Source organism: Callorhinus ursinus, unplaced genomic scaffold (assembly GCF_003265705.2).
Source record: "Callorhinus ursinus isolate GAN/ISIS: 27379988/994484 unplaced genomic scaffold, GSC_fseal_2.0 scaffold1, whole genome shotgun sequence".
NCBI lineage: Eukaryota > Metazoa > Chordata > Mammalia > Carnivora > Otariidae > Callorhinus > Callorhinus ursinus.
In genome coordinates this window covers 66,885,594-66,898,647 of record NW_027397063.1, presented here as the reverse complement: position 1 = coordinate 66,898,647, position 13,054 = coordinate 66,885,594, and the positions used below count along the sequence as shown (strand labels likewise).

Genomic DNA, 13,054 nt, shown 5'->3' with positions numbered 1-13,054 from the left:
TGGAGGGTACTAAAGGCTGGCAGAATGTCCCACCTCAAAATACGCCACTTTGACATAAGGATTATTTAGAGTTAAAGACACTTGAAAATCAGCAGGTGCAAGAGGGGAGCTGTGACTCCTCTTTTTCTACCTGAAAGCAGGAGATTAAACCCCAGATGGGAAATATCCCTTCAATATCAGGAGGGATAAGAGCCTTTTTGTGCCCTTGCCTGCTAATTCCAACATCTGGGTCATCTTGGTGTCTGTGACCTCTGATGCCTTTTTTTCTTAATTATTCATCACATTTTCCTACTCCTTTGCAAGTCTAGTAATTTTTGGTAATGATTTCTTTTTTTCTGAATGTTTTGAAAAACACATTTTTAATCTAATTTGGATTAGATTTTTTTTTAAGTCAATTGTTGACTTTTGTCCTGGCAGATAGTTATTCATTAGAAGCTCTCTTTCCTTCTGTCAAGGTTTGGTTTCAGACACTTTAGATTAGCTAAAGAGTAGACTTTGCAAGTAAGCTATCCATATAACTTATGGCCTCTTTGGTAACTTATCTGAATGCTAGGTGTATTAATGAGTTTGCTCCATTCAGAATGGGTCTTTAATCTGACATTTCTATCATCTAGTGACCTCTTGAATTACCATTCCATTCTCTATTCTAGGGATACTGCTGTCTGTTAGGCCTCACAGAGTTTCATTTTGCGTATGTGCATGCTTTGTCCAAGCACTTGGGAAATCCTATGTACAGTAACCTCTTCAGTACCCTACCCCACACATTCCAATCGTGTCAGCGGCCCTGCACTCCATTCTGTGCCTCCCCAGAGAGACTCTGCTTGGATTACACCCCCTTTATTTATTTATTTATTTTATTTAGTTTGTTATAAAGAGAGAGGGTGCACATGCATGGCGGGTGGGGGGAACAGAGAGAGAGGGAGAGAGAATCTCAGGCAGCCTCCATGCCCAGCATGGAGCCCAATGTGTGGCTCTGTCTCACAACCCTGAGATCACGACCTGAGCCAAAATCCAGAGTTGGATGCTTAACTAACAGAGCCACTCAGGAGCCTACACCGTTTTTATAAACATTAGAAAATTGTACCAAGCTACAGAGTTGGCAAGAGACCCGGAGGCTCACCTGACGTGTCTATCTTTCCTCTGGGATCATACTACCTATTGCCCAGGACTTGAAAACTGTTGCCACATGTGTCTTCTCTAGCTGTACGGTCGCTTATGCAGGGAGGCTGTGTTTAGAACTATTTACTCTATCCTAACCAGAAATGCAAGCCTAAATAGGTTCTTACATTTTGAGTTATGAAATACATAATATTTCCTATGTAAAGAAAAAAATGTAAAATAATACAGTCACCACAGTACCACACCCAGATTCAAGGTCAACATTTTTCCATATTTGTCTCAAATATGTGGCCCTTTCTCAAAGAACTGAATCTTCACAGATACAGTTGAAGCATACTCTTGGTTATCTATGGATAATCTATGTTATTAATAATATAGATAATCTATATATTAATATATAGATATATTATCTGTATATCTAGAATATACCACTTTATAGCTTATTAGCTTTAAACAATAACATTCATTTATTTGTTTAATATTCTACAAACTGGGCAAGATCAGTGAGGACATAGTCCGACATGGCTTTACTTAGAATGTCTCAGCTAGGTTTTGAAGAAAATGCTTGGCAATTATCTTGGTGTTAGCTGTCAGTTGGGAGCTCCACTAGAGATGTTGGCTGGGCATCTTTATTCTCTTTCACCTAGCCTCTCCATATAACTAGTTGAGCTTCTCACAACATAGAAGTATTAGGACAGTCAGATTTCTTACAAGTCCACTGACTTCTTTCTAAAAGTAGAAGTTGCCTAGTCTTCTTAGTGCCAGAACTTACAAGTCTCAGAATGTCACTTTTGCTGCATTTTATTGATCAATGTCATCAAGGTCCAGCCCAGATTGAAGAGGAGGAGAATTAGACTCCACACTTTGATAGGGGCTACAATGTCATTTTGCAGGATGGCACATGTGATAGGAAATAATGTTGTGGTCACTCTTACAGATACAACCTTTGGCACATATTCCTCACATCCCCTACTTCTTTCCCTCAGAGGTGGTCACTGTAATTGATATGTATCCTTCTTATTCATACTTTATACTGTTAGCATAGCTCTTTCTAGCACTGAATCCCTTTTATACATCAAGCATTTTCCACATAGAGCCAATCAAAATATTGAGGAAATTTCACAAATGTGTTATAAGACAGGGATTCCCTCGATGGGTTTACCCAAGAATCTGCTAAGGCCATCACATTTCTGATGGCTTGAGCTTCACAGATTCATCCTTTTTCCTTCTCTCAATTTGAACTTATAGCCCTGCCTTTCTAGTTATAGGTATCATGGGAAAAATCACATGTAGAAAAAGTTTCCTAAATTATGGGTCTCGTGCAGAGACCGTGTGGTTCATCCTTTAAAGGGAGATTCCAGTCTTTTCCAGGTTGAAGCTCTCCTCTTAATTAAGACCTTTCTCCATACATAATTTTTGTTGTTGTTGTTAACCTTTGGTTGAAAAAAATACCTAGAGATAAAAAGTTATACTGATCTTAGTGATTACTTTGTTAACCTTAAAAATAAAATAGCCAGTATTTTATCAGCAAAATGGGTTTACTCAGGAATAGCAGAGAATTACATCTTGGAACATGCAAGCTATGGAAAAAGCATAGGCAAGTCCCACAAACAAAAGAGAAGAGGGTTATTTCACAGAGAAGAGGGTTATTTCACAGAGAAGAAGGAAGTTGGAAGGGGTTGTTTTGGGTGAAAGCAAGAGTGCAGGGTAATGATGGTTTCTCATTGGCTGGCTTGCAAGGGTAGTTGATTACTTGTAGGAGTGCAATGTACATCTTTCCCTTTTGGGGCCTGTAATTGATGATACTTTCTTGTTGATTATGCTTCTGTTGGGGTCTGTAATTGAAGATTCTTCCTACAACTGACATTTGAATGATGGGGTTCCCCTTTCTGTGCTCCCCCTTCTAGCCTCCCATTGCATTTTAGTGAAGTTTCCCTTTATTAATTTTCACAAGTTGTAAATAAGTTTATCACAACTGTACTTGTGTTCATTTAAAACATAGAAATATGCTTTATGAGAGATTTGTAGTTTATGCCGTCTGCATATAATTGTTGCTGTGTATATGAATTTATGAAACATAGTATAATAACTCCAGCATACAAAGCCAAGAGGGTAGGCACGTTTTACCATAGCTCGTAGTACTGAACTTGGCTTTCTTGTGTTAGTTCATGTTTCTCCTTATGCTATGCTCCTTGCACTAATCAATACTTGTGCCAGTATGCTTAAAATCCCTGGATGTGAAAACGGTTGACATCCTACTCTAGTCCCCACCAAGTCTTCTGGATGAGATTCTCTTGCCCTGGCTCCATATGGACTCACTTTCTTCATCACTGTTTCTTACCTGCACTCTCATGGCAGCCATGGAAACACCTCCCAAATGACAGGGGTGCCCATAATTTTTTTTTCTTTTCCACATTAGAAATATATTTATCTGCAATAAATGAAAGGCCTTTAAATATGCAATGGTATAAGCTACAGATTTCTCTTTCAATATGAGATTTCTGTTTCTCTAAAAATTCTTAATTATGTCTATTATCTATTAAGGTCTTGGTTTTTTCTTAAAACTCATTTCTGAAAAACACATTTTTCTTTTTTTTTTTTAAATTTTATTTATTTATTTGAGAGAGAGAGAATGAGAGATAGAGAGCATGAGAGGGAAGAGGGTCAGAGAGAGAAGCAGACTCCCCACTGAGCAGGGAGCCCGATACGGGACTCGATCCCGGGACTCCAGGATCATGACCTGAGCCGAAGGCAGTCGCTTAACCAACTGAGCCACCCAGGCGCCCTGAAAAACACATTTTTCTTAAAAAACTTATTTTTAGGGGCTCCTGGGTGGCTCAGTTGGTTAAGCATCTGCCTTTGGCTCAGGTCATGATCTCAGGGTCCTGGGATCGAGCCCCTGTTGGGCTCCCTTTCCCTTGCATCGCTTGTGTGTGCATGCGCTCTCTCTCTCTCTCAAATAAATAAAATCTTTTTTAAAAAACTTACTTTTTAAAAGATTTGTTTGATCAGCAGAGTCATGATCTGCTTTAATAATTCTTCACCAAATACTTTATCCAACTATTTATTCAACATATATTTTATGAGCAGATACTGTGTGCCGACACTATTCTGAGGATATAGTAGTGAATCATATAGACAAAGTTTCACTCCTCTTGGTAGACTGGGTGGACACAATAAACAAACATTTAAACATATAATATCTGCAGAGATAACTGATTTGGAGAGAAAAAAAGAAGTATGAGCAAACTATGGAATGACAGAGATTAAGTTACTATTTTAGATAAAGTCAGGGAGGGCTGTCTGAGAAAATGGCATTTGAGCAGATACCTGAATAAAAATGGAGAAGCACATCCTGTAGTTATTTGGCAAGGGGTGGGGCAAGGGTAGGGGGCTTTCCAGGAAGAGGGACTAGTTAAGTGAAAAGGCCCTTGGGAGAAAATGAAATAAGAAAAAAACCAAAGACAAAACAACAAAAACTTTTCAAGAAAGAAGGTAGGATCATATCTCTTAAATAGTAACAATAAGTTAATTAGAGAAGGGCTGAAAACTGAGCTTGGGATTTGACATCATGAAGGTCATTTTTTATGTAATAAAAAAATTTTTTTTGGAGTGGTAGGCCTAAAAAGTATGACTGGAATGGGTTCAAGAAAGGATGGGGAAGTAGCAAGAGGAGATCATTGGAACAGATGAGTGTTTCAAAGAGGCTTGCTATAAACAGGTGCAGAAAAACGTAGTAATAGATGAAGGGGAATTTTAGATCAAAGGAAGATTTTGTTAAGGTGCAGGAATAATAGTACACTTGAATGTTGTTGTAAAGTATTTACCAGAGAGGAAAAATGATTACTGTTGGAGAGTAATATCCTTGAAAAAGTGAGAGGATGGGATGTAATCGAGACTGATATTCAGCAGATGTGAATAATTACAGACATAATGATTGCCAAAATACTAACGCTTTCAGCCTGGTTTATAATTTAGTGCTGTCTTGAGCCCCCTGATTGCCCCCACCCCCACCTGGACCACATCTCCTTTTCCTTGGGACTCCCTAGGTCTTCTCATCATCCAGAAACCAAAGGGTAACAGCTGGAACAGGGGGAGGATCCAAAACCAGCTCTGTTGCCATGTTTGTACTTCTGCCATTCTGGTTACTAAGTGTTTTGAATATCACCCAAGGATCCAGTGCACAGTGGAAGTGTTAGTCTTATAGAGGAGAAATAGACAGATGGATTGATAGATTTGGAAAGGGTAAGGTTGAAAGTCCTCTTTTCAATGCTTTTATTTTCTTAGTAGTCTAAGAAACTAAGAGTAAAGAGGGGCAAGGGACCATATAGGTAGGAGAGAAGAAGATGTGCAATTAATGTTTAATGGCATAAGAAATAAATTGGTCTGGGCAATACACAGAATTTATAGTCAGTTAGCCATGGTTGGGATATTGCCATCCAAGTAGGAAAGAGGAAGACAGAGGTAAGGGAAGTGAGAGTATCTTGTAGGGCGTGATTATAAAAATAGGTCATAGACTAGTTAAAACAGAAGTAGGAGTATAGGGGCAAGTGAGAATCAGTACCAAGGCGGTAGGGCAAAGAGATGATAGGTTCTGCTGCTGTTGAAGAATTGTTGGAGTTGGGGTATTAGTAGAAGTGAGCTGGGGAGATAGAAATGGTAAGTGGAGAATGGCTGTTCAAGATTGTTGAAGGAGCACAGTTTTTAGTAATGCCAAATTCTAGTGAATGACCCTGGGAGTTTGGGGCTGAGATGGGGTGGGGTAGAAAAATCACTGGGCATAAGGAGGTTAAGAAAAGAGAGATCAGGTTGAGAGAAGGACTGTCTATGTAGACATTGAAATCACCAAGTTACATGATGATGGACACAATGAGAAAGAAGCTATCATCTTGAAGGAACAAGAAGTTACCCAAGGGTATGTAAATAACTACCATAGGACATGTAGGGAGTCTGAGGGTATGAACTTCAAAGACGCTAGACATATTTAAGAATAGGGGTGCCAGGCACTGTTCTAGGTATTAGGGATCGTAGTGAATAAAATAGATGAAAAATCCCTGCCCTCATGGAATTCACCATCTTGTACCACTTGGCTGCCTCTTGAATGTTCTGGTTTTCCGACTTGACTTCTTATGGCCAAACTCTCCCCATTCCAATCCATGTGTTTTGTTATTCCCAAATTTCCCCTCTTCACGTAGAAAATGTATCCTATAACTCTCCTTTACAATAATCTACTCAATTAGTGGTTTGATATTATCTTATAAATAAATCCTTATTTCTCCCTGTGGCATTTGAGTTGCAATTTAGCTCTGAATTGCTTGTTTGAGATCTGCTTAAAATTAGGGATTGGTACCTCCTCTGGGAAGCCTATCTTTTGATTCTTTTTACTGCAAAATTGACATTTCAGGACATTAAAATACATAAACTAGTTATAGGAATTCACTATACATTCATTTCCTTTTAAGTCATCAAAAGATATTTAGTCATTTCAGTCCTGTGCTGGAAAGTGCTGATCCTGTAACCCCGAGCTCTAATTGCTCAGGTCAGGGGTAGATACAGAGTAAGGGTGGAGGTGGGGAAGGATAGCCTGACTTTTTGGGGGATTTCCAGGTCATCTGGTCCAGCAACAGAAAGGGGCTTCTGGTCACTTTTCATTACTTTTTCTGTTGAAGGTGTCTGATTCCCTAAATAATAGACATGACTTTGTATATATTTATTTGTTGTTTCTCTAGGGCGGAAATGTGGATGTTTTTAAGGAAAACAAAGCAGTGACCCTTTGGCATATCTTATTTACCATATCAGTCAGAGTCTAGGCAGAAAACAAAAGCCACACTCAAAATGGTTTAATTGAAAAGAATATAATGAAGGACTATTACAGAGGTGTGGGTGTGGTTCAAGGAACTAGCAATGGTGGTAAGCCTTTACAACCCTAGGCCTGAAGGGGCACTGGAAGAAAATGGTATTATTAGAGACCCATGAGAGCTGTAGCCATGGAAAAGAAGCTTCAGGCAGGCATTATAATCAGAAGGCCAGGGTATGGCCAAAACTTTGGCCTAGTTCGAGGGGGAGAAGAGTGTAATTCATAAGCTGGTATTTCTCTCCTGCCTTCTTTTGATGTTCTGACAGTGCTTCCCATAGGTCTAACTCAACAGGAAGCACAAGGCAAGGAGGTCCTGGTAATGTATTCATAAATGTCAGCTCCCAGGGCAGAGTATGGCAGAGAAGTGGAGAAAATGGATTTGGAGAGGGAAACCAAAAATATCTATTACAAATATTCTCTACGAACATAAAGTAAAAAAAAAAAAAAAAAAAAAAGCCAGTAGAAGGCAAGGAACTTAAAAATCACCATACAACTATCTTTCTAATATTATCACCTTCTTTTTCAAACATTTAACTTACTGAGCATTCTTTCTGCTTAATACTGGTCAGCAAACTTTTTCTGAAAAGGGTCCAAAAGAAAATATTTCAGATTTTGAAACCTAAGAGGCAAAATTGAAAATATTACGTTGTATTGACATAACCACTTAAAATGTAATCATTTTAGCATATAAAATGCAGTCATTAAAATCCAGTGGGCTTGGGGCTCCTGGGTGATTCAGTCAGTTGAGTGGTAGGACTCTTGATTTCCGTTCAGATCATGGTATCAGGGTGGAGGGATCCAGCCCCACTTCAGGATCCACTCTGGGAGCCTGCTTGAGATTCTCTCTCCCTCTCCCTCTGCCATTCCCCACCCTTCTCTTCTCCCTCTCAAAAAAAAAAAAAAAAAAAAAAATTCCAGTGGCTAGATTTGGCCTGTGAGCCATAGTTGATCACCCTGTGGCCTAGAAAGTCCTAGAAAGTCTTCTCCTAAATTTTTGTTAGCCTACATCTGCCTATTTTTTTAAATGGCCAGTCCAAATAAAACCTCCTCCACGTGGCCTGCCAGACTGAGACTCTTTAAGTTATGAATGAAAGAAAATCAGTTTTTACAAGCTTAAGAGAGTAAAATTACTAGCTTAAATTTGAGAGGATGTTGGAGGTAGATCCCGGAATTCAGGAGCTGCAGGCATCCCAGCTATTCCAGGGATTGTAGTATCAGAACCTGCCCTCTTGAGCGCTCTTTTCTTATCTTTGCTCTTTCTGCAGTTTGGTTTCATTGTTTACTAGTGAGGGCAAAGCTTCCCCATAGAAAACACAAAGTACTTGTCCCTCTTTAGGCAATAATCCCAGGGAAGTATTCTGCTTGACCTGCCTTGGTCACTCACACACCCATCCTTCGACGAACATGTGTGGGTGGTGGTGGGGGTGGTGGGGGTAGGGAGGTTCTATGATTGCACATGCTTGGGAGAAGAGCCCACTGCTGAAGGGAGGGAGAATTCTATTGCCAGAAGATGCAGACAGGATGTCTATTTTTGGGAGATGAAAATGTCACAATTATAGTCCAATATGTGACATGCCATAAGAGAGATCATGTCTGGAATGTCTGAAACACATTTTACCACCCCCCAGTACCTAACATCACATTTGGTAGACAGTCATGCGTTTTTGATGAATGAATGACTCAGTTCCCCCAGCTGGTTGTGAACGCTCTCTTCTCTAAACTGGCCCAGATATCAGCTGTTGTCTAGTTCTACTGTAGGCTGTCTTAGAGGTTTTCCTGTCCATATGTTATCTGTTCCCTAATCCCGGGAGGCAAAGAATGCCTGAGACAGAGCCAGGCAACAGGAAATCTCAGCCCCGGAACCAGAGCACAGAATGCTGTAGACGCCGGTGACAATACCGACTATGTTCTGGGTAACCCATGTGGCCCTTTTGTTGAGGCCGTCAGGACACAAAGGCCCCACCGACAGACGTGACCCTCCGAGGATAGGGAGGCCCGGGGGCGGGGGCACAGCGGGAGCCCCAGCCTCGGGGGCGTCGCACCGCACAAAGGAGACAGCAGGGAGGCGGCCGCGGGCGCCGATCTTCGCTCACCAGCCACTCGCAGTTGCGGTTACAGACCTGCAGCTTCCCTCCCCCTCCCCACCCAGGCCCGCCCGCCTGCCTTTCTGTCTCCTCTCTCCCTCCGTACTGGACGGCCCGGGTCCATTTCCGGGCTCCGGATACTTGGTATCGATCGGGGCCGGGGGCGCGGGAGCAGGTGGCTGCGGCGGGGTAGCTGGACCGCCAGCCGGGGGCGCCGGGACGGGTCTCCCGACGCCTTTGTCGCCAGCCCTTCCGCGGCGGCTGCTCCTCCCCCAGGTCGGCGCGCACTGCCCGCCGGACTTTGCGCCGCGTCGGGCGCTGCTGCTGCTGCGCGCGGGGCCGCGCTCGGGCCCGGCGGCGGCGGGGAAGCGGGCGGCGAGAGGCGGCCGGGACCCCGGCCCAACATGGCTGAAGTCACCATCGACCAGTCCAAGCTGCCCGGAGTCAAGGAAGGTAGGGGCCGGGGCGCGAGGCGCGAGGGGCGTGGGGCCCCTCCCCTCTCCCAGCCTGGCTCTCTCCGGGCGGGGAAGTCGTCCTTTTGGCCCCCGAGGCCCTAGCGCGGGGCCCCCCTGGTGCCCTGGCGCCCTGGTCGGGGACAGAATTGACTTGAGGTTCTACTGTGGTACCTTGGGCGAGTCATTACGTTCTGAGCCCGGTTTCTCCACTGCGAGGAAATGGGGGGAGAGAGGAGAGCACCACCCTCAGCAAGTGGTTGTGCAGATGTTCTAGCGAAGAGCAAAGTGTTGGTGAACGCTCAAAAGCTGGGTAAATCTGACTTATTTGTGTCCTTAAAAATCAAGGCCCAGCCTAGCTGGCTTGAAGGCTAGGAAGTGGGGAGGGGTTGACGTTCAGTTCCTTGTGGAGCCTTTGTTTTGAAACTTGACTCTTTCCCTCCTTCTCGCCACTTTTCCTAGCCCAGCGTCTGGCTGGCTGACTTTCCCACCTCCCTCAAGGTTTAAAAGTTTAGTCTTGGCACTGCCCAGCGTGGGCAGGCTGATGGGAAGCTGCTATAAGCATTTTCTTAGGAAAAGCAGGGGGTAAGGGGGAACAGAGGACTCACTGGTGACCTTGATTTTTAAAGGCTCTTTATACTGATGTCCTGGGAAATTATGGTTGATCAGTACTGGTCTGGTTTAGCTACTGGCAAGTAGCCTTTTGACTTCCCTTCCCTGCTCTTGGTTGACTGCTCCAAGATCGAGCATTTTGTTGTTGTTGTTGTTGTTGAAATTTTGGGTGCTGGATCTCCTTAACCTATAGTTATCTTTGGCTCTTCTTTGGCCCCCGGAAGTGTGGAAATCCCAGAGTGCTATCCAGGCTTGCAGAGGTTGTCTTTGTTGTGAATGTCATTTGTTTCATTTGAACAATGTGGCCTGGGGTGTCTTGGGAATGTGGAATTGAAAATAAGAATTTTTGCTTTCTTGGAACTGCATGTTCCATTGACAACTTGATTTGACTCTGATGGTCTTGTGGGTGTTCAGGCCGACCCCAAAATACCAAGTAAGCTTGACTGCTTTCTTTCCCAGAGTTCGAAACACTAGGGGATAGAGTAACTGGTTTTATGTAGAATTTTTAATGGGGCCAGGCTTGTCCTATTGTTCCTGAAGGGTATTAGAACTTAGACCTGAGATCTTTCAACCTTTCAGTTTCTAGCAAGGCTTTGGTGAAGATTCAGGTATTCACATGTAAATGTAGTTTTCACAGCACTGTCAAGTCTGGTGCCCCAGTGAGAGGAAGGGCAGATCTACACTTTGAAAGTCCTAGTGTGGGGCCCCTGGGTAGCTCCGTCGTTAAGCGTCTGCCTTTGGCTCAGGTCATGATCCCAGGGTCCTGGGATTGAGCCCCACATCGGGCTCCCTGTTTGGCGGGAAGCCTGCTTCTCCCTCTCCCACTCCCCCTGCTTGTGTTCCTTCTCTCGCCTTTTCTCTCTCTCTCTCTCTGTCAAATAAATAAAAATCTTAGAAAAAAGAAAAAAGAAAGTCCTAGTTTCTGAGATTGTCTGGTTGTACCTAGCCTTTTGGATAGGAGTTTTATGGACAGATGTCTGTATGCTGAACGTCCCTAAAGAAAAAGTGACCCTGTGTAGTGTGTAGTGCTTCCTTGGGGGTGGGTGATGAGTAGAGTGAACACTGGAGTTCAAACACAACCTTAACAGTTAAGTATTAATCATGTGGTGCTGTGATTTTACGCAGCCCCTTGTACCTGTCCCTGACCTGGAACAAACTCAAAACTCACTTCCTTTATATGCATATATACGACTCTTAGGTCTTCTGGTTTCTAACCAAGACATGAATGATGAATGATTTATTCTAGTACATTCTCAAGGGGTTCAAAAAAACACTTGCCATCTAAAAATGCAAGATGTTTCTATTCCTAAACTCTGGAATTTTTGCACATTCAAATTGGCTTTCACTTCGCATAATGTGGTGTTTGGCAATCCAGTTTGTGTGATATGGTTAAGTGGGAAGGAAATTTGGTGTGGCTCTTTCATTAAGTTAGAATTAAATACTGATTGATTTTGGAGGTGGTCAGAAATTGTTGAGATCATTGTCTTTGCAAGCGTCTGACTTTTCTGGTTCCAAGATCCTCAAAGGAAATGATGTATTAGGCTAGGAACCTCCTAATGGTGGTGTAGTTTTGATCTGGGAAGTATTCAAGTCTAATAAAGGGTATCTTTCTCTAATATAACTCTTAATTATGGCCCAGTAACTCCCTAACAATGCCTTTGAACCCTAATTTAAAGAGAATAAAGGTGGTGCCCATGTTTGGGTAAAACATACACATTGAGACTGTTCTTAATACTGAAACTCCAACTCAGTTTGTAAAGAAAGTTTAGTGGTAAATTGCTTAATATCCTGGCATAGATTTTTAAACTCTGTTTTTAGAAATATGTCTCCTCCACTTCTCTTTTCAGTCTAAACTTTGGTAGATTGATACACAATTACGATTTGGGGTCATAGGGTGGATTCCAATAGAGATTAAGAATAATGCAGTGGATGTCTGTGGCTTCCTACTGCTTTTTCTTTGGGAGAGGTTGAGGGGCCCTGTGACCTTTGTTGTGAACATGTCAACAGAGGTCATGGGTAACAGCTGACGTCAGGGAATATTTTAATATTTTAAAATTTTCTTTTCTAGGTTAAAATCCACTGCTTGCGTGCTTAGTTTTAAGGTGGTCAAAGATATTCATCATTTGAACAGATCTTTAAAAAAACCAAAGTTACAGCAGTATTTTTACCTTAGGAAATCTCTTAAAATAGGAGATAAAGGGACACATTTGAGTTCATATGTAAGTGAAAGGAATTAAGTCTAGCTAAATGTCAGCACATCATTATTTCTGGTTTAAAAGCACATTTGGAACACATGCATACTTTTTGTGATGGAAATACTGTTGCCAATGTTTAGGAATAGTCCTTTATTTCTTCTGAAACATTTGAGCTTCTACCCAACAAGATTTGAAATAATTCCAGCTATTGTTTTTTAAAGTATAACTCAAATGCATCATGCAATTTGCGAATGTTAGACAAAGGTGTAGTCAGGTTCCAACAGTATTCTGTATGTTTCTTAGTTTAGATCTGAGCTGGGTATACATTTTTCTAAAAATGAATGCTTTTCTTCAGTTGACAGACTTAGGTTTTTGGTCAGTTTTAGCTTCTTTGCTGAATTTTCTTTCTTTCTTCCTTTTTTTTTAAAGATTTTATTCGTTTGAGATACAGAGATAGAGAGAGAGAGAGAGAGAACATGAGAAGGGGGAGAGGGAGAGGGAGAAGCAGGCTCCCGCCTGAGTCAGAAGCCTGATGCGGGGCTCCATCCCAGGACCCTGGAATCATGACCTGAGCCGAAGGCAGACATCCTACCATCTGAGCCACCCAGGTGCCCCCAAGTTTTCTTTCTGACACAATAGTCCAGACCCCTCACTTTCCTTTTTTGCCCTTTCCACTTAGATTCCCATATCACTACTTAATTTGGAGTGGCTCATTTATCATCATAATATTGCCCG

At 42.3% G+C, this 13,054-nt stretch overlaps 1 protein-coding gene across 3 annotated transcripts in view; it reads left to right on the top strand.

The window, feature by feature from the left end:
- Window positions 1-8,889: 8,889 nt before the first annotated feature.
- The window catches only part of CCDC50 (coiled-coil domain containing 50), a 73,129-nt gene continuing 68,964 nt past the window's right edge, over window positions 8,890-13,054 (top strand). For 2 of the 3 annotated variants that reach the window (XM_073895588.1, XM_025876683.2), the window contains exon 1: window positions 8,890-9,513. Coding sequence is in view for 1 of the 3 variants with exons in the window: in XM_073895585.1 (XP_073751686.1) it covers window positions 9,735-9,825 (91 nt within the window). In the remaining 2 variants the exon portion in view is untranslated. Of the gene's footprint in view, window positions 9,514-9,706; window positions 9,826-13,054 lie in introns of those variants that run through there. The other variant, XM_073895585.1, reaches the window with a different exon arrangement.